This window comes from Myotis nattereri, assembly GCF_964212035.1.
Source record: "Myotis nattereri genome assembly, chromosome: 13".
Taxonomy (NCBI): Eukaryota; Metazoa; Chordata; class Mammalia; order Chiroptera; family Vespertilionidae; genus Myotis; species Myotis nattereri.
The window spans coordinates 37,357,135-37,383,092 of NC_138088.1; the positions used below are offsets into that span (position 1 = coordinate 37,357,135).

Genomic DNA, 25,958 nt, shown 5'->3' on the forward strand with positions numbered 1-25,958 from the left:
TATCTGTTCTAGTTAATGAATTTTATAATCTATATACACCTACCCAATGCCTGAGACAACCAATAAAATAAAGATTTTTCAATACTCTGTGCTCTTAATTTGTCACTGAAGACATTTAAAGCACAGTGTTACATAAGAAGGACTTAATATAAAAGATCATTAAAAATTCAATAGCATTCTTTTTCCTTATGGCTGAGCATGTAGGAAGAAAGATTCATTGGTAAAGTAACACCAAGAAAGGAAAAAGATAAAAATAATAAAGGTTGATGTCAGTCTTCATTCTTTTCAATGAAGGACCCCTAAAAGTAATTTCATTTCATTCATTAAGCATTCATTAGACACACATAGAGCATATAACATTAGATGAGATACTAAATAAAGAGGATAAAAGGCAGGCATAATTACTACCCTCAAAGAATTTACAACTTTCAAGCAAACCTATGAAAACTAGAATTAAAATTTTAGAAAAAAAAAAAAAGATGACCCTTCAGTCTTTCTACAATTCCTAGTTTTTAACTGAACTAAACTGATCAACAGATGCCTGAGTACTCCCTACAGGGCAAGACTTTCAAACCTAGTAGCCCTTTTCTCCTTTTCTGAAAACAGCATTAATAAGGTAAGTGCTTTGGTCAAAATATCTTGTCATCTGCAGAAATCTATGAACAGTTCTAATTGACTGCTATTGGTCCAGGTTGAAAATAGCAAATGTGGGTAAACTGCCTGAATACCAAAGCCACTTCAACGGTCACCACTGTTTTCATAAAAAAGTATGCAAATCTGGGTTTAAGAGCACTCTAAGTTATTCGAAAGCATAAACACTAGATGTCAGGATACAATAAAATTATTTTAGGAAAAAATGAATAAAGTATTATGCTATAAGTAGAAACAGAGTCTCACCATCCAGGGCTTCTTTTAATTCATCTTTTGTCCAGGCCACCTCGGTCATCAGGAGGCGGAGGTAGTACATGGCGTGCTGGTGAGGCTGTTCAGCTCGGAAATTGTTAAGAGATCGCATATACTAGTGAAGGAATACATGGGTTCATTAATTTTATAAGTACTTTAAAAATCACTTCATGGACAAAAAAACCCAACAAATTATAAAAATAAGTTCAGAAAACTTACTGCCTCTTTGATAATTTCAAATCTTTTTTCATCAATCTCAAAGGTAGCCATTTTCTCAATAATCTTCTTTAGCAAAATTGGCTGCTTGTCATTGTAACCTTTCACCGAGAGCTAGAGAAAGAGTTCAGGGTTTTAAAAGTCTAAAAATATGATAAAATATCTTAAGCTTGATTTGTAAACATTCAGGAAATCCCCAAACCAAGTGCTTTAAAATAAAAGTGAAACAAAAAACTCAATTAATTTAACTTCCCATAAATATAGTTTAACACTTAGGAAGATAACATTCATTATTGGTATTTACTAATAACTAAAAGCATGATTTTGCTTTTCTTAGACAAACCAACAGTAGGAAAACTCATCTGATGCCCAACTGTGGCAGCACACACTATATTATCAAAATTCAAGTTCTCATAAAGTCTAAATTAATTATAGAATGTATTTTAAGTTTAATCTCCAAAAAATTTCTAAGGAATGGTTGGCTTAAGGTTTTTACAGGTGTGGTAAGAAAAATCATAGGGGAGTATTATCTACAAACTATTGGATCTGTCCCCATCTTGTTTATATTTAAATATTTTTAAAAACCTATTTGGAGAAAACAGGCAGTTCCCAATTTTTTTAATGTGGCATTTCGGCACTTTTCTCATATGTCTCACCACTTGCTTGCTGGATGAGCTCTGCTGATCTGTCAAAAGCTAATGAAAAACAGATGTGTAGTGAGGATACACTGGATTTTTGCCTTGGGACAATTTAAGCATAACATTTTGAAAAGTGAGGGATGCATATTATCATATTTCCTATTATTATATTTGCACAAGGTGGCACCTACTGCAATAGAGGTTATCTACCTTATGAAAAGTGATAGGCAAGAACCTCAGCAGAAGTGAAGGTTTGTGGCCATGGAAAGCACATCACATGCTGTGGGAACTAGACTGACAATTAGCTGAAAGCCCATTTTGTCACAAACAACAAATTTTTTATATGAATGGTAATGTGCTACCAAAACTCAATAGTGAAAAGTAAACAACGGATTATTACTTTTCTATTTGGAGTTTATTTTGATCTCTGACCTTCAAATTTCCCTGGACTCTGAGAATGGTTACATTGTACACATTCTTATACATTAAACAAAAGTTACCAGAAAATTTACTTGTGTGAAGAAAAAAAGTTGCTGCAAAATAAATAAAAATTTAAAACCCTAAAATCTTTTGTATAAGAATTTATAAAGAGAAGTATACAGCACATGCTCTTATTTTAGTTGTTACTAAAACATATATTTTCAAGAAAAGTGAAGATGAATGTGTGCCATAAAGGGATGTTAATTTGGAAATGAGATATAAGTTTGGAAATATATCGCAAACAGTGTCAAGAAAGGATCTAGTTATTTCTTAGAGTACATTTAACAATGATTATTTTGAAACACACTTAAAAATAGTTAATGAAGCATGCTACAAAAAAAGTGAAATGAAAATGCCACAAGTATCTAAACACAGGGATTTTTACTATTGTCAGCAGAAATAAAGGATGCTTATATATAAATAAAATTCAAGCACCACAACAATAGCTATGGACATCTTGCACTTACAGATGTTAATAAACTCAAACGCATGAAAAGAACAACATGCTTTCAGAGTTAATATGTTAAGAATTTGAAGCAGAGGAACGTGCAAGGGAATGTAGCACATATACATGTTCACAAGATGTACTAAATCATTCATTAGTGTAGCTAATACTAATCTGAGTTCTTCAATCATTAAAAGGGTGCAAGAAAAAAACCATCAATCTTCTTGTTTAAAAATGCAGAAGTTAATAGTTTTCTCACGCTCAACACAATGCTTAAATGCTGTGGTGCCTTTTCTTTGGTTTTCATTTTACTTACAAGTATTGCATTCATTCCTGATGCAATGCCATAGCTCAAACCTGAGAGGCGTGCTGCATATGTATACTCTTTTAAATCATCCTTCAATAACCTGATAAACAGGTATGTCATGTTGCAATGGAGAGGATCAGCATAAATGTAGCGACTAACAAAAAGAAAAACAAAAGAAATGCTTTGATACCTCAAGCAGTGACATGGTAATGAAGAAACATGACCGAAGAGTATGGATATGCAGCCTCATGATCTGAATGGCTAGGGAAATAGTACAGGCCAACCTTATGTTTTACAATGGCAGCAAGACGTCATTCTCTGTTGTCAAAGACCAAGACTTCAGATATAGAATGGGTAAGATCTAAACCTAAATCAGGGTCCAATTTTGTTTGAGGAGAAAAATATGACAATCTGATGAAAGATGTTAAAAGAAAAAAAAGAAATCAAGGAAAATTGGCATAATATGAATGGTAAATTGCTGAATACTTAAAATAAGAGCTAACTTAAAAATTAAATGAGAAAATATGATTAGCCATAAAGATTAAAAAAAGAAATTAAACTCATACCCTCAATCAAAAATGCTTCCATCAAATCAATGCAAAAAAAATGTTGATGAGTGGAAGGCTCTAAGACGTGGGTACTTACATACATCCCATAGATGGTATTTTGGAGGTCATAGCTCAAGCCTGCTAGCTCTGCTGCATATGCATACTCGTTGAGTGAGTCTTTGAGGAGCTCAAGGTACAAATAGGCCATGTTACAGTGCAAGGGGTCCACATAAGCAAATGGGCTGGAAGAAAATGTTGACAGTAAAATAGCTGATTTATTACTTCCCAATGTGACATGTGGCCTTTCGAGATGGATCAAGAAACTGAATACCAATTCATATACTTTCCTGAAGATAGGGTTTGAATTCTTGAGTCTGTCTCTTCTTCTCATGAGGAAAAACATAAAGTCTAAAAAAGAAGTATGAAACATGCCATGTGTGCTGGTGGAGGCGAAGAGAGAGCGGAACTGCTTACTCCAGATGGTGTGACAGAACTGACAAGTTAGAAGGAGCTGAACCAGCCAAAAACTACGCTCAGGCTAATAGCAGGTATGGTTGAAAGATCCGATTCAGCACTGGCATGTTCCTTTCTCCTTCTAAAAGCAAGCCATACCTTGGTGGACAGGACTGTAAGATTGAGAAGTTTGTGTGCTACAATTATACAAACTTAAAAGAGAAAAACTATGCTCTGGCTGGCGTGGCTCAGTGGATTGAGTATCATCCCATGCACCAAGAGGTCATAGTTCAATTCTCAGTCAGGGCATATGCCCAGGGTTTGGGGCTCAATCCCTAGTAGGGGGCATGCAGGTGGCAACAGATCAATGTTTATCTCTCTCCCTCTCTCCCTTTAAAATCAATAAAAACATCTTCTTTTAAAAAAAGGGAGAAAAATTGAGATCGGTGAAAATATTCACTTATCTCTGAGTTTCCCACAAACCAATAAAGCTAGAGTAAAATAATTAATGATTTCTACCATATAACTGCAGCCAGAACTAGAAGAAAAAAACTAAAATAGAAAAATATATAAATAAGTAAGAGCAACAAAAGAAATAATGATAGAGCATGTGAGATCACCTATTTTAAAACTTGGTTTCCCAATTAAGAAACATAATTTTCTTCATGTCATCTGGGCTGGTAAGCAGCAGAGTTAGGATTCAAATTTAAGTCAAATGACTTATGCATTTGACTATATGACACTGCTTACCTTTAAGAGAAGTAACAGATTCCTTCACTGAACACATTTATTACATGCTTACTATAATGCTAGGCTCTTCTCTAGCTACTGGGAAGAAAGGAGGAAAAAAATCAGGCAAAGTCCCTGACCTCAGAGTTCATAGTCCAGTTGAAGGAGACAAATAATAAATTTAAATATGATACACATCAGGTGGTGATGGTGCTATGGAGGAAAATTAAACAGGAGTGACAGATGGTGGAGGTGGGACAAGAAGATTGCTAAGATGGTTATAAGGTGCCATCTTGGCCCAGACCTGAAGCAAGCAAAGGAGCAAGCCCTGGGCATATCTGGGTAAAGTGGAGAACTTTCAGGCTGAGAAAACAGCTAGTGCAAAGGGCCTGAGGCAGGTGCCCACCTGGCTCATTTGGCAACAAACTGAAAGTTTCACTTTCTCTCCAGCACACTAAATATCACTAATGCACTGACAGCAAAGCCAACACTTTTATCAAAACCTGATAATGAAGCAAAAACAGGGGCACAATGCTTAGTCACTTAGAGAATTAAAATCAAAGGTAAAACTCCAGTTCTACAAACATCCTCCATCTGGAAAATCTAAGTAAATACTGTGTCACTGAATTTTTTAAAGTGTTATTCATGACCAATTTCAGGCAAACAGCAGCTCAGAAACTTAAGGCACAATTCACAAAAGCCAAGTCATCAAAATAAAAGAGAGTCCATGAAAGGGTTCAGCTCCATAGGCACCTATGCACCTTTCTTAGGTGGAAGCGAAAAGCTAGAAAAAGCCAAGTCTAGGAGCTCAAAGCCCTATGGCCAAGCTCAGAATGCCACTCCAGCAAGTGTCCTCAAGGCTGTGTCCATAGCAGCTGTGTTGGTCAACTGGAGAGGGTCCTAAACTAACTTTTAAAAGAGAACATGATAAAAATAAAATACAAAAAAAAGAGAACATGATTCAACTGAAATGCTTAAATTCTGATTCATTTCTCAATTTGAAAAACATTATTTTGTAATCAGATGATATATGCTTAAATATGGATCATAGTTTTAAAACCTATAACTAAGTATGCATAATATAATCTTATTTCTGAAAAGACTAAAAAGATATATACACACAGAAAATTCCTACCAGAATGTACAAGAAACCTAACAGTGCGTACTTCTAGGGAGACCAGAACACAGAGGACTGATAGGAAGCAGACATTTTTAATTCTAAGAATTGCTGCATAGTTTAGAATATGCAAAAAAATATCAAATGGTCTCTCAAAAGGTATTCTGAAGCCAAACGGTAAAGTATAGGCATACATCATTTTTATTGCGCTTCACAGATGTTGAGTTTTTTACAAAAAGGTAAGACGCTCCTCCAACAGCAAAAAGACTACAAGTTGTTCTATTATGATACTTGTTTTATTGTGATGGTCTGGAACCCAACCCGCAATGCAATACCTCCAAGGTATGCTTCTAACCAAGCCAGGAATCGAGAAAGCAATATCTGAGGGTTCCAGACAATTAATGGGCTGGATGAGGTGCCAGATCATTTAGTAACTATTATCTCTTCTTCCGGGAAAGTTCCAGGAATACAAAACCAAATCCACCCCAAATTATTTAATCTTTCTTCAATGAAACTTCTGGGTGAGTCTGTAAGTCTCCCCAGATTCCAAAGTCCTAAAGGTTAGGAAGGTCCTGCTAATAACTAATACAGATCATTTCTGTTAAAGGGTGTATTCATCAATGGAAAGGAAGAGTTAACAACCTTGGCTCTTCCACTGTGCCATAGCAGCCTTCTCTTGTCTAGGCTAAGTAACCCTAATTCCTTTTATTTTTAGACATGGGTCGTCAAGGAACCAAAAAAAAAAACTTTTAGAAAGCCAATTGTTGATTTTTTAGAAGTTTTATAGCTAGATTCATCTTACATACCTGAAAAATTCAAAGTTGAGACAAGCCTTCGGCAAGAAAAACTTATCATCTTGTTTGAACCAGAGTTTGCTCATAGCTGTATCCTGTGATGGAGAAAAAAAATTGGTTATGGAAATATGGCACATTTGGCAAAAATGTTCAATCAAATCACCCTTCAAGAAAGGACAAAGGCAGTAATAGTTGAGAGCTCTGTTCTGCAGAGGTTGCTGTCGCCTGGCCTTGAAGTGTACTCAGAGGGTCAGCAGGAGGGAAGTGAAGAGAGAGGACTGGCGATTCCAGCAACAGAGAGAAATCACCCTTTTATCTCCCTGGTTTAACAAGATGAGGACACAGCGGAGGAAGAGTCAGACTGGAGAAGCCAATAGTTACTGCCCTGTCCCTGTCTTTCTGGACCCTGGGAGACAGAGGAGTCCTGAGGAGTGTGGGGCAGCCAGCCTCCAAGGTGGGCCAACGGACCCCTGCCTACTGAGAACCAGAGTTGTCAGTCTGACCAACAGACTACAACAGAATCCGGATCACTCACTTTCCCTCTTGGATCGCTCACTTTGGGGGGAAACCAGGTGCTGTATCAAGCAACTTTATGGAGACGCCCATGTGGTGAAGAACGAAGATCTGCCAAAACCCACTGAACCTCAGCTCTGGCTGAATCCTGCAGCTCCAGCTGAGTCTTCAGGTGGCTGAAGCCCAGACAACAGCTTGACTATGACCTAGTGAGAGACCCGGAGCCAGAACTACCCAATTAAGCCACTTCCAGGTTCCTGACCCACAGAAACTGTGAGACATAGCGTAAGTATTTGTGATTTTAAGCTAATAAACTGTGGAGTAATTTGTTATCCAGCAATGAATAACACGACCAGGGATGAACAAATAAGCCACTATTTTGACTGTCTACTTCATTCATGCTATATTAAAAATAGCCTTAGATGTTCACTTGAAACTCTGACAAGAGATATAAATGGTTTAATGTTCTCCTTGGTTTGCTCTGAAAAGGCCTATTAAAAAAAAACAAACTTGAGAGGTAAATAGGTTTTGCCTTTCAATAACCTAACCTATAACTCATTAAGATGTCATTTTAAAAGAAAAATGGTTGTCTTAACAGTAATGTAATTGGCTTCAGCTAAATTAAATTTCATATTCCTAAACACCGATTCTTATATCACTGAGTTAATAGAATGTTAGGTCATTTTAAGAAAATAAAAAGAGAGAAGTAAATGGAAGATTTATATCTAGGGTGGTGAGTTTAGAAAAAGTTAGTTTTACAGTTTAGAAAAGAGAATATGCTGTAATAATTTGATCCTTTTTCTATACAATTTTTACCCAAGGTGTGAATTATTAACATGAACATTCTGAAAACAAAAAGAAAACCCACGGCTCAAACACCCTTCCCACTTGGCTCCATGAACTTCATACACCACTCAGTCAGAAAGAGAGCTCCTTTCAAAGGCAAGATCCGCTCTCTTCCAGGCTTAGAGATTCTTCCTGGCCTCTAACTTTCATGATGCAGGTAAACCTACTTCCTCGTTGGATCTTCAGTGATTTTGAAAAAGAAGCCACTATCTTTCAATAGCCTGTGGTTAAGTCCAGACTTACCACTTTTTTTTTCTGTAAAGACGACAATTCTCCAGACTCGATGTTATTTAGTAGTTTTGTTTGTTTGCTTTAACATTTCTGGTCTTTTATGTTTCTTGTATTATTCTCTCTGTAACTTTTCTGTCACCTCTTTGGATGTAAGCCCTCAAAATCAATATAGTACCAAATGCAAGAAATCATCTCTCTAGGCCAGGGGTGGGCAAACTTTTTGACTCGAGGGCCACAATGGGTTCTTAAACTGGACCGGAGGGCCGGAACAAAAGCATGGATGGAGTGTTTGTGTGAACTAATATAAATTCAAAGTAAACATCATTACATAAAAGGGTACGGTCTTTTTTTTTTTTTTTAGTTTTATTCATTTCAAACGGGCCGCATCCGGCCCATGGGCCGTAGTTTGCCCACGGCTGCTCTAGGCCCTCCTATGGAATAAGTCTGTCTCCTGAATTTAAAATCATTAAGTCAAACATGTTACCTTAATAAGAGAAGGGTATGGTGTTGCTTCTTTTTCTAATGATAAAATCTCAAAATTCGTAGGAATAAATTCATTCTTCGTTGGAAGTTTAAATTTCCCATTCAAGTCAGCATTTTGCCATTTCTGGATGAATAATGAAAGACACAAGCATTTAAAACAGTCATTCTGCTTATTAATATCCAGGCAAATATTAAGGGAATAAATGTCAGACAGCATTCTTTTCCATCATAAAGAGGCTACTCCCAAGATCTATTGATGACTTTTTATGAAATTTGAGTTGGATTCGCTGGTACTAATCAAGGTTTTTTTTGTTTTTGTTTTTTTAAAAATATATTTATTGATTTTTTACAGAGAGGAAGGGAGAGAGATAGAGAGCTAGAAACATCGATGAGAGAGAAACATCGATCAGCTGCCTCCTGCACACCCCCTATTGGGGATGTGCCTGCAACCAAGGTACATGCCCTTGACCAGAATCGAACCTGGGACCCTTGAGTCTGCAGGCCGATGCTCTATCCAGTGAGCCAAACTGGTTAGGGCTAATCAAGGTTTTATACTCATTTATCTTTCCTCTTTACACATTTCCAAAATGACCAAATAAGGGTAAGGAATAATCTGAGACTGAGGAACACTGAGAGGCTAATTCAGGGGTGGGGAACCTTTTTTCTGCCAAAGGCCATTTGGATATTTATGCCATTCTCAAGCCATACAAAATTATCAACTTAAAAATTAGCCTGCTACATTGGCCAAACATTTAATTAGCTCACTCCTAATGCCTTGGCAGGGCCAGACCGAATGATTTCACGGGCCTCATACAGCCCTCGGGCTGGACGTTCCCCACCCCTAGGCTAATTGGTCCACATAAAGACCACGTTTGTTTCAGCTCTTTAAAGAATGAAAAATAATCTGTACAGCGTATTTCCAACTGCTAGGTAACAGGCTACTAATATAAGAGTTAAAGTTTGAGCTACACTAAGCTACTTGCAAGTATAGCCTGAAAGCTAAGGCTAAACGGGCCAGGCTTGTTCACTTCAGTCCCTCTTAATACTAGGCCCACACCTCTCCCAGAGGACCAAGTGAACTTTGAAGTGAAGCAGTAATTCAAGCTCAAGGTTAAGGACACAGTTGAGACTTAAGTCTGGATTGTGGGACAGGGCTGACACAACCTGTAGCTTGGATCTGTTACATGAGCTAGGGCCAAAAGCTAAGTGGGACAGATCACAGGTCACTGATCGCTGAACTCTAATTTATAAGACTTTTCATATTTAAAAAGGATAGCAAAGGCAAACCACCTGCCAATAATTTGGGTTCGACAACTTTGTCTCCAGATGATGTAGCACAGCCTTGCCACTTTTGCAATTCTATTTTGGTCCCTGCATTTGTGTCTTTTGGCACTGGGATAGTGAGGGTGCTGGCCATATTATTTATAAGTAGCAACTTAAGTCTCCAGAGGGCTGAATGATAGGAACTGGTAAACACTTAGCAAGCAATTTTACCACTGAAATTTGTATGTTTTTTAAAAATTCCCATGCAGGGCAGATTGTCATGGTCAGAATTCGGTAAAGAGGGGTTCTCTCTTGTTTTAGGATAGTTCAGACCCAGCACCATTTCATAGGATATCTGCTTTCCTCACAATTTAGTGAGATGGGGCTCCGGTGACCTCCTTCTGTGCTGTGAATATGTCAGAAGTTACCTGTAATCATTTTCTTTCTTAAACTATTTCTCTTTTTTCTGTATCGTCATTTACACTGGTACATTTAAGAAATGTCCAATACCTGAGTTTAACTGGAATCTAATCAGAGCAAGGCTATCTGATGTCTTCCCATGAATAAAGGACACAATCTCAAAGCTACACAGCCAATGAGAACTAAAAAAGAAAAAGTATTAGAGAAGGAGATGGGCCTCACAAGAGAATCTTGACTACTGATGAATGGGGTAACGTACTACCTAAACATACATGTTTCAAAACCCATTTTAATTCCCTTCTGCTGACAGGAAGAGCAATGATGCACTATAAGGCATAAAATGCAGCACCTGCCCTAACCGGTTTGGCTCAGTGGATAGAGTGTCCGCCTGTGGACTGAAGGGTCCCAGGTTCAATTCCGGTCAAGGGCATGTACCTTGGTTGCAGGCACATCCCCAGTGGGAGGTGTGTAGGAGGCAGCTGATCGATGTTTCTCTCTCATCGATGTTTCTAACTTTCTATCCCTCTCCCTTCCTCTCTGTAAAAAATCAATAAAATATATATATTTTTAAAATGCAGCACCTGTCAAGTGAAGACAGGATGACGCCAGAGACTGCTCCCACCTGTGTTCCCCACAGGAGTGAGCTCTCTGGAGCCCTGGCATCTGTCTTCCAAGCTCCCTACTCCGATCTCTCTCTGCCTGTCTTGGTATGTTTGCTTTTCTGTGTACTTTGGACTCCAATGATCTTTGACTGCATGAGGGGGCCACAGTGCAATTTCTTCAAGCAAAACCTAAGATGCAGCCCTCCATCTCTGTGCTTACTCCTCTCAGGATGGTACAGACAGCACTGGGCCATCACTCTCCACAACCTGGGCTGTGAGTTGGGTGATCTGGGGAGCTCTTGTTCCTCTGTGTCCCTCACACATCAGACTTATTCACAGGTGAGTTAGCCATACCTTAATGACTTCATCTGGTATAGCTTCTTGTTTGTAGTGGGTTCCATACCATTCTTCTGTGCGATCCGTTTTTCCTTCAAAAGATTTGGAAACTATTGCAACCCTAGAGATAGATGGAAAAAAACAAAGAGGAAAAAACATATAAACTCATGTTGTATACATAAACTTATAGAACTTGACTCATGAAAATGTAAATAATATCCAAGAATGTATTGGGCCTTTAAGTCCCAGAAAATCCAGTAAGGCTTGCTTTGCTGAAATAGGCAATGTATAGAGGACAGAAGTTTCTGATCACAGTCTCTGTATCCTTTGGTTATAGCCCATAATTTTTAATGGAAAAAGTATTTGCTGGAAAGGTTTTTGTGGGTATGCTATTGACTAAAACTTTAAAAGAGTAGTGGCTTGGGGGGGAGGGGGACATATCTGTAATACTGTCAGCAACAACAATAACAACAAAAGAGCAGGGGCTAGGAAAAAAAATGAAACAAGGTCAGTTGAAAAATAGTCCTTAAAAAAGCAAAACAAATTACTTCTTCCCAGGAACAGCTCAGGCCTGGAGTTAACAAAAAGGGCTAACTAAACCTATTGGCTCATCCAGAGATCCAAAGATTCCAAAATCCAAAAATCCTTTTATTATTACTTGCTAAATTTGTGCTCTGTTTTTTTTTTCTCTGCCAGAGACGACCATCCAATATGTCTACTGCATATACATTAGCCTTCCTGCTACTAAGGGAACAGGGGACAAGACCAAAAAGCAACTATCTTCTGGCTTACTAAAAGCCTTCTTTGGCCCTAGCCCAGGGGTTCTCAACCTGTGGGTCGCGACCCCTTTGGGGGTCGAACGACCCTTTCACAGGAGTCACCTAAGACCATCGGAAAACACATATATAATTACATATTGTTTTGTGATTAATCACTATGCTTTAATTATGTTCAATTTGTAACAATGAAATTGGGGGTCACCACAACATGAGGAACTGTATTAAGGATCGCGGCATTAGGAGAGTTGAGAACCACTGCCCTAGCCGGTTTAGCTTAATGGATAGAGCATTCGCCTGCGGACCTAAGGGTCCTGGGTTGAATTCCGGTCAAGGGCACATACCTCGGTTGCAGGCTCCTCCCCAACTTGGAGGCAACTAATCGATGTGTTTCTCTCACATTGATATTTCTCTCTGTCTTTCCCTCTCTCTTCCACTCTCTCTAAAGATCAATGAAAAAATATCCTCGGGAGAGGATTTTAAAAATAATAAATAAATAAATAAATAAATAAATAATAAATAAATAAATAAATAAATGCTTTCTTTGGTGAGATAGCAAAAACAGCCTAGAAGTCAGAAAGTGGGGAGGAGGGGGAGTTCAGGAAGGGAAGTCAGAGGTAAAATGATGTCAAGAGGTAAGTGAACAAAAGATTACAAGGAGAGCAGCAAAAGAAACTCCGTACCACTGGAGCTTCTGGTCCTGTGGAGGATTATCAGGGCATTTCTGACCCAGCTACCCTTTAATTATCAAAGTTGGGATCATTATACTTCTACCTGCAAACTCAACCCTATGATGGGACCAATCCTACTCTGAATCTTATGGATACAGGAGTTCTAGGCCAGTGATGGCGAACCTATGACACACGTGTCAGAGGTGACACACGAACTCATTTTTTTGGTTGATTTTTCTTTGTTAAATGGTATTTAAATATATAAAATATCAAAAATATGTCTTTGTTTTACTATGGTTGCAAATATCAAAAAATTTCTATATGTGACACAGCACCAGAGTTAAGTTAGAGTTTTTCAAAATGCTGACACACCGAGCTCAAAAGGTTCGCCATCACTGTTCTAGACCAATAGCTTGGATGGCTTGCCATGAAGTCAGTTATTGGGTCTACTTCTCCCTTATGTCCCAATTCAAATAACTAGATTGATGTCTCTTCCTGCTTGTTCTCACCTGACCTCCCAGAGTTTGGTTCTAGCCTCTGAATATTGGCCACAGAGCTGAAAGCCCAGTACTTGCAATCAAAGCTCCCCGCTAGTCTGGCTGGCATGGCTCAGTGATTGAGCATCGACCTATGAACCAGGAGGTCACAGTTCGATTCCTGGTTGTGGGCTCAACCCCCAGTGTGGGGCATGCAGAAGGCAGCTGATGAACAAATGGTTTTCTCCCATAATTGGTGCTTCTATCTCTTTCTCCCTCTCCCTTCCTCTCTGAAATCAATTTTTTTATTTATTTTTTATTTTATTATTATTTTTTTAAAAATATATTTTATTGATATTTTACAGAGAGGAAGGGAGAGAGATAGAGAGCTAGAAACATCGATGAGAGAGAAACATCGATCAGCTGCCTCCTGCACATCTCCAACTGGGGATATGCCCGCAACCCAGGTACATGCCCTTGACCGGAATCGAACCTGGGACCTCAGTCCGCAGGCCGACGCTCTATCCACTGAGCCAAACCGGTTTCGGCTGAAATCAATTTTTTTTAAAAAGGAACCTTAACAATTGTCTGGTAAGTTCTGTTATTAAGTTTAAAGCTTTCTCCTTATGCTGATAGGTTTTGTTCTTAGAAGGACTTAGGTTAATTCAGCAGGACTTAGGTTAATTTTTTAAAGAATTTGTAGCTGCAGCGAGGAAAACATATATTTAAACTGCTTTACTTGCCTTAAATGATTTCGTATGTGTTCTGAGTATTTTTCTTCACTATATTTTAATCATGTCAGTAAATGCATAAATCACCCTATGAACAGAAGTTTTTATCTCTATAAAGTCTAGTTTATCAATGTTTTTTCTTTAATAATTTCTGCGTATGTTCTAAAAAAATCATTGCCTATTTCAAGGTTTTAAATATATTTTCCTTTGTTTTCTTCTAGAAGTTTTATAGGTTACCTTTTATACCTAGGTCTATAATCTTTCAAATTAATTTTTGTGAATGGTATAAAGGTCAAGTTTCATCTTTTTTCATATGGATGATGGATAATAGAAAAGCACCATTTGTTGAAAAGCCTCTCCTTTCCCAATTTAATTATGTTGGTGTATTTGTCAAATAATCAATCGACTTTAAAAAGATATAGCTGAATTCACTTTTAAAAAAAAAAATAGATTTTATTGATTTTTTACAGAGAGGAAGGGAGGGGAACAGAGAGTTGGAAACATCAATGAGAGAGATCAGCTGCCTCCTGCACACCCCCTACTGGGGATGCGCCCGCAGCCAAGGTACATGCCCTTGACCGGAATCGAACCTGGGACCCTTCAGTCTGCAGGCCGACGCCCTATCCACTGAGCCAAACCGGTTTCGGCTGAAATTTAATTTTAAGGCAGAAATATCATGTGATAACTCATAATCGCTTTAGGGCTGACTCTCCTCTAACAGTAATACCTCTGTTACTGTAGGAGCTCTTCTAACTTTTCATCTCCTGGTTGACCACTGGTTGGTCAGAAGAATTCTGAGATTGTAATCCTCACTTCCACTTAAAAAAAAAAAGAGGGTGTCCTCATTTGTTTATAAAACCAGATAGGTGAGCTGATACCTTGGGCATTTGAGTTAGGATAAAGCCAGGTTAAGATGATCAATTATTATATTTTATTCATGATAGAATCTTCATGTTTTAGAGATACTGTCTCAAAATATTTAGAGTGAAGGGAGGATAAGTGAAGAGGGTAAAGATAAAAAGACAGGCCATGTACTGACTGTTGAAATTAGATACTGATACATTACACAATTCTCTCTACTTTGTAATCATGCTTAACAAAATGTTTTAAAGCATTTTAGTCACAATTTCATATTTTCAGATTCTGATCATTACTGAAAATGTAGTATGTAACAGTAAAATCTGTAAAGTGACTCACCGGACATTTTCTGGTCTGAGTTTATCAAGAACCATCTCTATTAAATCAGGTCTAAATTCTTCCAGTAAGTATTCAGCTGTGAGCACTTCTTCTAGGGGATAATACTTTAAAACAAACAAAGTACAAGACTAACTTAATAAGAAGCAATCAGATATCTAACACGGGAAATACATTATTTTATATTCCCCCACTTCCCCTTCATTAAATTTTACTCCACTAGAAAAATGTCTCAATCTTTTCTCTTTCCTACCACACTTTAAGCAGTTTCATATTGTGGCATGATTTTGTAGTTAATGCCCAAATACACTTACATTATAGAAACAAAATCACAATGTTTTTCCAGGGAAAAATGTAGTATTTCTGCCTAAAAACTGAGTATTAAGGAAGAAAATTTGATGGTTAAATGCTGACATCTACAGGATTCTTAGTATAAAGTAAATACATTTTTATGAACAAAATTTCCTCTCAAAATATTTTTTTAAAGAAATCAGACAAACATTTAGAGTTGCTGTGGTGTGAAATGGCTTATATTTCTGGCTAGTGAAGAAAAATAAGGTAGAAGATGCTAATTATATGAAGAACTTGACACAGAGGAGTGAAACAATCTATTTGGTTTTCAAAAGATCACTGAAGCTGGAAAAATAAACTACAGTGAGAATAAGAAAGAAACCAGGAACCCAGATAAGAGACTATAATGGTAGTCCAGGCAAGAAATGATGGTAGCTCAGACTAGGGTAGTAGCAATAGAGATGGAGAAAAGTGAATAAATGACCTATAGCTTTCATATAATTAGCAGTTGACATACTGTAGAATTGAAAAATATTGAAAGCCATTAAGTAAAATGCCTACATAATGAAAAATATTCCAGATGAAGATTTTAAGCATGTTTTGACATAAAAGTTGACGAGATTGCTACAAAGTCTAAAATTTCATACTGCAACTTCAATTTTTATCATTTCTATAGTATTGAAAGTAATATATGCAGGGTCACTGAAATAGTCTACACATCAATACATATAGTAAAACAATAGCAAACTTACATGCAATATTCCTGCGATCTTAGAGGTATAGCCCCGTGGCCTCTCTTTATCTTTAAACCTAAAAGCAACAGCATTCAAGTCCTAAAATGGAAAGTTAACCAAGTTAGAGACAAGTCAACTATTATTTTAAAATAGCTTTTTGTGTGTATTTGGTTTGCACTATAGATTTTCTACTCTATACTTAACATCGTTACTCTTACTGAAAAAATGACTATGCTTGCTTTAGAAATGTATAGAACATGAATAAAATAGCAAATAGTTAGGAAAACTGCGGGGAAGAACCTTGTGAAACCCAACAGTTAGTTGCATAGATGATAATTTTACTGACCCATTCAGAGAAATGCACCCAGATTAGAACTATTGTCATAAATTTCAGAGATTATACCTTGAAACTTTTACTTAGGTAAAAAAGATGTCTCTCATCCTAAATTATATTTTAGAACTTTGATAAGCCTTACGGTAAATAAAAAGTGCAAATTTTTAAAAGCCCTTTAAAAAGAATCATTTAAAATTTTGGAAAAGAAATCCCTTTTGTTGTTTTTTATTTAAAAAGGAAAAGGGGGAAAAGAGAAAGATAGCCAAGTTTTTCCATACAGTAAGATCACTTTTAACCCCATAATCATATATAAGACAATTCACTAATTCTTTGAAGTTTGCTACAGAGTTTTATTACCAGATCTGAAAATAAGAGAGATCATGCAGCCTCAGACACAGTAAAGTAAGGCGATACAAGCTCAAGAAACTGCTGGCATTCTTCTGAGGGACAGAAAAGCAAACCGATTTCTTCCCTTTTCCTTCCTGAAAAAGGTTATATGATGCCATAACCCTTAATTGTGCCCCAGGCAGCCAATCAAACTAAGCCTTAACTAAAGCTACTATGCATTGCAAACCTTTACTTAGATTAGGAAAAAAAAAATCTTCAAAAGTTTCACTGGGCCTTAAATTTAAATTAATTCACATATATATGTTTTCTGAGAATTTTCCTTAAGAATAATTTTGGTGAAACAAAGGTACCTTGCACTCTTGGAAAACCCATTCTTGAGGTCCTTCTGCACGTAACTTCTGAATGTATTGAAACATGTGCAAAATTATATCTTCAACATGTACTGGAAAAAAGGGGCACACTTAAAAACCATTCAGTCCTCAAATCCTTTAAAGCAGTGAGCTCGCTCCTAAAGTAAGCAGAAGATGGTCCCTCTACGAAATGGAGTTCTCACCTCCCTGAGACAGGTTTTAGGGTCCCACAAACAAGGCCCTCTAGGCTTTGGGATATGTAATAGAATGGGCTCTGGGATAATAAATGAGCAAATGAAAAGCCAAGTACACATTTGACAAGTGCAACATAATGATCAGATGTTAAGGTGGGAAAATCATCCATGAAACGAAGGGCACATTGCACATGAAAAATACAATGGATGAAGTGTTTATAACTTCACAAACATAAAACAGATCACAGGTAAGGAAATTTAAAAAATAAATCATACAAAGTCATTTTTCATTCAAAGACAAAAAAAGTCAATACTTACATAATCCTTCTTCAGTTAAGTCCACATTAATGATAAAAAACATAAAACCTCGAGCTCCTTCCTTCTGCCCGCCAACAAGAGTATTTACCCAGCCTGTAACAATCAACGCAAATAACATGATTGCATGTGTGGCCTCTTTTAGGACAAAGGAATCTTTTTTAAAATTCACAAAAGGATTAGAATGGACCTCCTGCAGAAAAGACTAGGGGGTGGAGGTGATTAGAAAAAAGAGCAGAAAAGCAGTTTCATATAGTGCAGAAGCCTTAAGAGATTTGGGGGGGCTTGGAAACTTTCTTCAGGACTCCCCAAGTCAGTTCCCAAATCAAGAGTAGACTACTGTGTAAGTGTGTGTGAAAGTGAAGCCTAAGTTGAGAGGGGCTTGGAAATCCTTTACAGACTAGATCTTGGTACACCCTCTGGTTTCAAGGGTAAGAGCAGGCAAAAAAATTACGGGTACTGACACTTTATAGAGATAGTAAAATATATCCAATGTGAGTTTATACTTTTTGACCTCTTTTTACGTTTAAAACATGCACCGTAACATCTTATGAAATACCTAACCTTTAGTGCTCAATGCTAAAGGATAAAACAAATTATTGGGGGGTGGAAGGTCCCCCAAAGCAAAAAACTAAGTACACTTAACAACCACTACCTCTCTCCCCCATAAACCCCAAACAGTCTCTCATTCAAAAACGTTTTTTTCACAGGAAAATATTTAGGAGGAAATGAGAGCCAGAGTAAAAAGATATAGTGGAATATTATGCTCAGAAACTGGTGCCCAAAAGACTTACCCTTTGATTTAAGTTCTGATAACAGACTTCCAGGACCTTCATGCCCAATAAGATGACCAAGATAATGACCAGGATTTGATTTATAGTATTTCTGAAGGTCAGGTATGGGAAATGTCACATAAAGATTCCTAATATCCTTAATAGGTACGATTTTATACATTTGCTGGAGGGGGGAAAAAAATCACAAAAGATTAGCTACGTACAACTCTCACTGAATAAAATACAGGGTGTGCCCCCCCCCAAAAAAATGGGTGTCCCTCAAAAATATATGCACACTTTAACAGCTGATAGCTCAATTTTGAAAATGAAATGTATTTTAATAAACACTGCCTTTATGATTATTCAAAGTGTGTATATATTTTTTGGGGAAGACACCCTATATTTATAAACTATGAAGAATACCGATTTTCATATAAGAATTCAAAATTCAAGAGAGAATCAACTGCCAAAGAAGATCACACTAAACATAAAGAAATAATGACCCGGCCTCTTTCTTAGTGGAATGTCATTACATTTTGTATAAAGTCCACGTTTTATCCCCTGGACTGTGCAGCTAAATACTTCTGGATGCTTGCCCTCTGGCACTGGATCATAGCTTTTATAGCTACCAAAACTACCTTTAGCATGCAAAGATCGGATTATATTGGTATCTTTTTGATGAAACATGTCCCTAATAAATGTGAAATTGATTTGATTATCCAGATAAATAGTAAAAACTACATAAATAATAAAATCTTCAAAAATTTCCATCTATTATTTGGTAAACTAGGCATATATAAGTCCATAAACTTAAAAAACAAAACAAAACCAGAAATACTTGTACTTACTTTAAGATGTTCTTCTTGGAAAGGGTGTTCAGGGAATTCTGGCAATGGGACATTTTTGTTCTCCACTTCAGAAAATAACCTTACCACCAGATCAGTCAAGTCGTCTAATGATTCTACAGGAAAACATATAAGGAAAACAGAACTTAATCTAATTATAACATATGACAAGTAGTATTTAAGGCCTTAGGATCTCATATACAAACATAAAATCACATCATACACCTTAAACTTACACAATGTTGTATGTCAGTTATATCTCAATACAGCTGGGGGGTGGGGAGGAACCTTAGGATCCCTGATAAACCTCAGGACTATTATAGGAAAACCTAAATGTGTGTTTTTTTAAATTGTTTCAGGTAAATTGAAGCAGTTAAGTCCTAGAAATGCCTATATAACTTCTAAAGCTGTTAAACTATATTGATAATGATACACTTCACGTCTACCTCTTTATAGTCTAAAAAATGTTATGCTGGTCTAGATGGTGTTGCTAAATGGTTAGAACGTCAACCCAAGCATCAAAGCATTGCAGGTTCAATCCCTGGCCCAGGTCAGGGTTCCTGCGGGCAGCAATCAATCTACGTCTCTCTTTCTTTTTTTTTTTTTTCTTTTTTAAAAATATATTTTATTGATTTTTTACAGAGAGGAAGGGAGAGAGATAGTTAGAAACATCGATGAGAGAGAAACATCGATCAGCTGCCTCCTGCACATCCCCCACTGGGGATATGCCCGCAACCCAGGCACATGCCCTTGACCGGAATCGAACCCGGGACCCTTCAGTCCGCAGGCCGACGCTCTATCCACTGAGCCAAACCGGTTTCGGCGATCTATGTCTCTCTTTCACATTGATCTCTATCTCTCTCTCTCCCTCTCTGCCCCTTTCCCCACCACTCCTTCCTTTCCACTCGCAATATCAATTAAAAAAATATCCTTGGGTGTGGATTAAAAAATTAATAATGAATAAAAAGCTGTTACACAAATGTTATACTGCAATAAATTTAGAAACAATAATTATCAGTTGCATTTGGAAGCTATTTTTCCATGATTCCCATACTAAACCATCAGCTGACAAACTGTGACATCCACCTTATAAATAGTCTACATTCATTGCTAAAAGTCAAATATTAGAGTCTGCAAATGATTGATATTGTGCGGAAATAGCATAAAATGGTGAAAAGAATTCTGGGTAGGGGGGGTCAGGGGACCTGGATTCTAACCCTCGCTTTATCAAGCAACTATGTCAACGGACTGCTTGGAGAGGCTGGTTAACCACTCCAGGTTCTGTAAAACTAGAAAGTTGGGTGGGATGATCACAAGTCTCTTCCAAGGTCTAACATTAAATAATACTTTATTATAATATTCCAGATTCACTCAAAGACTTGTAATCGTTGATAAAATTATGTGGCCACTTACATGAAGTTCTCCTATGTTATTACCTACCTTATTTTTTAATAGAGTTATACTTGCAAAAGTTTATAAAGTTATAAGATGTTCACTACAACAGTTTATAACAACAACAAAAACGGGAAATGACCTAACAGCTACCAATGTGTGGATGTTATGAAATGTCTGAACAGTAGAATTTAATGCAGCCATTAATGAGGGAAAGATCTATATATGAAAATGTCTCAATGTTCTATTAAGTGAAAACTGCAGGCTAGAAAGCAACGCCATGTGATGTATCTTATTTAATTTTTTAACACACATACATATATGTAAGTATATTAACAAAATTCTACTTTTGGAAGTATATAATAAGAAATGACTTAAGGTGACAATTTTTTTTTTTTTAATTAAGGTGACTATCTTTAAGGTGAAGGTATGGTGGTTATAGAATGGGATGAGGAAGAAGAATTTGATTTCTATTTTATACCTTTCAGTGTCAGATGAAATTTTTTCCATGTATAGACTTTACAATTATTCTAAAAAGTAAAAAAGGCTATCTTTTCATAAATAATATAACTACTCACCTTGATTCTGTCTCCTCAAAAATAGGTTACTTATAAATGGTATAAACATTCATCACTTGTTACTGTCAGGAAGCATTTGGATCAAATAAGAAATGTCCCTTGATGTTCTATGACCCATTTTGAACTTTTCCATGAACTCTCTAGAGAGTTCTTAATCACTATTTGAGAACTGCTCTCATATAATCTGAAATTCTCTTCTAGGCCTATAAATGTGGGCATTTGCACTTTATTTACAAAACATATGTTATTTTTACTTTGATTTGACATGTTTGAAAGGCTCCAAAATATCCAGAGCCAAATAAAAGGCAGATCAGTGGATGCTTGTTATATGACAAGTGAATTCGGGAATGGAGCAGCAGGTATCTTTGGAGCAAGAGATGTCAGTGACAGCTCTGACATAAAGAGACACAGGTGGGACATGAGACATGAAGCAAGGTGGGCAGTCAACAAAGGTTTGTGGACCTGGAGTGCTGATGACGGCAAAGCTCTTCAGAGCAAGCTTCTATCAAGTGTGCCTTTCCAGTATTCTGGCCTAAAAGCATAAATTCACAATATGGCTTTTTAAAGATAAGGAGCTGTACAATAGTGCACAGTCCGTCTTCACCACTAAGCTGTGAGCAGCCAAAGAACAGGGAACTAAGTCTCATTCATCTTTACATCATTAGTACTTGGCATCCCAGTGTCTGTACTTGATAGGTACCTATTTGTCAAGTGTCCAGGTAATTAGTGCTACCACAACTAGAGGGATGGCCCTGTGGGAGAACAGAGAAAAATGTTTTTGTCCCTTCGTGACAAAAATCTTCCACATGGTAACTCTTCTACCCTCCTCCAAGAGATCCTGCTTCCTCTTAACACCTCTGTACTGTAAGGACACTTCTCCCAGGCCCCTCATCAAGTCTACTGAACTTAGCCCAGGGGGTCAGTCACACTGGGAGAGTGATGTGTACACGGTCGAGGAATTGAAACATCTCGTTTCTTTTAGACACTATTCGGATCTCCACTAAACCAAGAATACAGAGCAGCACTCATGTCTGATTCATTGGCTGTCATTAACCTGCTCAATAAGTGCTTATTAAAATCATATTTTAATAGGACACAGACAAAAATACAGCTGAAGCATCTATTCCCGGGACCAATGACACTGAACACGCTTGTCCTACCTACATTTAGAAAACACGTAGGATTATAAAGTATACTTTTTAAAATTAGCCCTCACTTCTTAGACCCATTTTATATCTTGCTTCCTATTGCTTATTTTCTTTCCTTTTTTTTTTTTTTAACTTGTGGACATTTTAATGAACTTCCCTCCATGTAGCTTCAAGCTACCAGGACACAGGCCCCACCAACACCCTTAATCTTCTCCTCAGCTCTTCTGCTGAAGAATTTGGTCTTCACAATGACAGGCTACTTAGGGAGCTTTCCCATCCCCAGAACTTAGTAGTAGCCTGATCGCACCACATCAGTGAAGGAGCAGCACCAGTCTTGCTTTTGGCAGCATTTACTCGTATCTGCTCACTTGACCAGGGTCCACAGTTTATCAACGTTGACAGTTGGGCAGAAGCTCTGGTTCCTCTTTTAAGTGGTAATGCCTCATACCAACTTTCCCAAAGTAACCTGGGTGATATTTGTCGAAGTTGATCCTGTGATGATGCAAGCCCCAGCATTACCTCGGCCCCCGGGGGGCTTCCTGTGCTTGCTGATGCGGCTGTGGCCGTGGCTCACTTGGCCCCGAAGTTTTCGAGTCTTCCTCAGTCTAGGTGGCATGCCAGTGGCCGAGATGCAAGAGCCCTATTGCTTATTTTCTAACTACAAAAGTAACATTTGCCAATAGCAGAAAACTTAGAAAAACAAAAGCAAAAAGAAGAGAGCAAAACTCATCCATAATGTCATGATTATGGGATGCTAAGTGTAGCCACCATTCATGAACCATTTGATATATGTCCGGCACTATACGGACATTTTTTCTGCATTATCTTAATTAAACCTCACAACATTTTACAAATGCAAAACTGAAGTTCAGAGAATTGAAGTAATTTTGCTAGCTCACAGCCATACAACTGAACAGGTAGTATATTTGGAATTCAAACCCAAGCTGTCAGACTCTAGAGCAGGGGTGGGCAAACTTTTTGACTCGAGGGCCACAATGGGTTCTTAAACTGGACCGGAGGGCCGGAACAAAAGCATGGATGGAGTGTTTGTGTGAACTAATATAAATTCAAAGTAAACATCATTACATAAAAGGGTACGGTCTTTTTTTTTTTTTTTTTTAGTTTTATTCCTTTCAAGCGGGCCGTAGTTTGCCCACGGCTGCTCTAGAGGATGAGTTCTTAACCACTATCCCACATTATTAAATTTCTGGTATGTGTTTTTCTACTTTCTCTTATATCTCCCATTTATGTCTCTTAGAATTTTTTTTACATACACAAATGAGATCACATAGCCCATGGTGCTTTTAGAGTGCTTTTGTTTTCTACTTTGTCCCCTAGCACCATTCCAGGCATTGGGAACAAAGCAGTTAACAAGATGCTGGTATAGTAGACAACCATAAATATTAATATTCCAGGAAGCAATAAATGTTATCAAGAAAAATAAAGCATGTCAGACAGAAAGTGGGAGAAGGAATACTATTTTCTATAAAATATTCTATTATATTGCTATTGCATCACTATTTTAACCAGTCTCCTATTTTAAACATTTAGATTGTTTCTAACTTTTCACTAACAAGTACTATATTGACCAAAAATCCTTGTACATCACCTGTTAGAACAACTCTTAATTATTTCCTTAGACTGTGCTTCTAAAAGTAAAAATGTACCTTTCCCCCTGCCAGATCCTCCCTTTAACAACACAGATGTGGCAAAGAGCCGGAGCTCAGGTGTATACGGGGTGGGTTTGCTCTGCCTCCTCTTTCTAACAGTCAGTGTAAGGACATTAGCCTGTGGTAAGCACTAGGAGGCCCACTACATTTTAAAGGTAATGTATCTTGTTAAAATGTCCTCTAGAAAGTGTAACTGTATAACTTGTATACACCTCCACCAATACAAGAGTATCCCTTTTCTATAATGAGTATTACTTAAAAACAAAATTATGGTAATTCAATAGAGGGAAAAAATATATTATAATTAGTTTATTTTCATTTTTAAAAAAATAAAATCTTGGCCAAGCCAGTGTGGCTCAGTGACCTATGAACCAGGGGGGTCATGGCTCAATTCCCGGTCAGGCACATACCCGGGTTGCAGGCTCGATCCCCAGTATGGGGCATGCAGGAGGCAGCCAATCAATGATTCTCTCTCATCATTGATGTTTCTCTCTCTCTCTCTTCCTCTCCCATCCTCTCTAATCAATTATATATATATACTAGTGGCCCAGTGCACAAAATACGTGCATGTGAGGGGGTCCCTCAACCCTCTCCAATCCAGGACCCCTGCGGGATCGGGCCTAAACCAGCAATCAGACATCCCTCTTGCAATCCAGGACTGCTGGCTCCTAACCGCTTGCCTGCCTGCCTGATTGCCCCTAACCTCCTCTGCCTGCCAGCCTGATGCCCCTAACTGCTCCCCTGTCAGCCTCATCGCCCCTAACCACTTCTGCCTGCCAGCCTGATCGCCCCTAACTGCCCTCCCCTGCCAGCCTGATCGCCCCTAACCACCTCTGCCTCAGCCCCCGCCACTGTGGCTTTGTCCAGGACATCCAGAAGATATCTGGTCTAATTAGCATATTACCCTTTTATTAGTATAGATATATAAATCAAACCTTTCTTGTTTACATTCCAAAGTTTTCCCAGTTTATCATCATCTGTCTTTTAATATTGTTTCTAGTTTTTGAGTTGTTATCAGGTCAAATCTTTCAATCTTTTCTTTTATACATCCTTTATTTTATATGCCTAGGGCACCTATGATTAATTTATATTTTCTTCAGTTCTCCATTAAAAATCACCTAAGCTTTTTTCTACAAGGAGATCATTTTCAAAAACCTCTGAGCAGATAAAAGGTAATATTGTATCTCCTTCTCCCAAATACTTTGAAAAAGCCAAAATGGAAAACTTTTATTATCCAATTCAGTGAAAAAAGTTTAAGGATTCTTACCTCGACCTAAAACACAAATAGCCATTAAGTTGGATGAATAATACGTAGAATGGAATTTCAGTAGCTCTTGTCTTACATCAATGCCTTCTTGGTTTGGTCTAGTCTCTAGAGTATATTTGTTACCTGAAAGGGAGAAAAAAACATTTCTCAGAAAACACAAACTACTAGTATGTGGACTTAAAATTTTGTAAGTATTGCAACATCGCTGTAAGTTGAACCTAAAAAACAGAGTTCAAGCTGATACACACAGTGATTAGCCAAATATGTTTGAATGTAAGCTGGATAAACAAAACAGTATAGTGCAAAACAGTGACATTTTAAACTATAGAATTTTCCCTCAAGAACTTAGAGTGCTTTATAAAAATTATACTTCCTAAAACCCCTATGAGATAGTAGGTAAGATGAGCACTTATAAGATAAAATTAGATCCACATGGCCTTCATTCACACTTACTTTAATTCCCTAAGTGCTACACCATTAATTTAGCATAGCCACTAAGGGATCTTTTTGGAACTTGCCAAGTTACTTGTGGAAATAAATGTACTAT

The 25,958-nt window shown here is 37.5% G+C and overlaps 1 protein-coding gene across 2 annotated transcripts in view; it reads right to left on the reverse strand.

The window, feature by feature from the left end:
* The window catches only part of IDE (insulin degrading enzyme), an 85,230-nt gene that overhangs the window by 14,649 nt on the left and 44,623 nt on the right, over positions 1-25,958 (reverse strand). The window contains exons 5-17 of one of the 2 annotated variants that reach the window (XM_081104335.1): positions 25,412-25,534; positions 19,360-19,472; positions 18,533-18,695; positions 17,742-17,834; positions 17,230-17,321; positions 16,216-16,296; positions 15,176-15,279; positions 11,343-11,445; positions 8,705-8,827; positions 6,643-6,725; positions 2,999-3,143; positions 1,123-1,233; positions 898-1,018 (exon numbers count right to left, since the gene is read on the reverse strand). In XM_081104335.1, coding sequence (XP_080960461.1) covers positions 898-1,018; positions 1,123-1,233; positions 2,999-3,143; positions 6,643-6,725; positions 8,705-8,827; positions 11,343-11,445; positions 15,176-15,279; positions 16,216-16,296; positions 17,230-17,321; positions 17,742-17,834; positions 18,533-18,695; positions 19,360-19,472; positions 25,412-25,534 — 1,455 coding nt within the window. Of the gene's footprint in view, positions 1-897; positions 1,019-1,122; positions 1,234-2,998; positions 3,144-3,634; positions 3,780-6,642; positions 6,726-8,704; positions 8,828-11,342; positions 11,446-15,175; positions 15,280-16,215; positions 16,297-17,229; positions 17,322-17,741; positions 17,835-18,532; positions 18,696-19,359; positions 19,473-25,411; positions 25,535-25,958 lie in introns of both variants that reach the window. The other variant, XM_081104334.1, reaches the window with a different exon arrangement.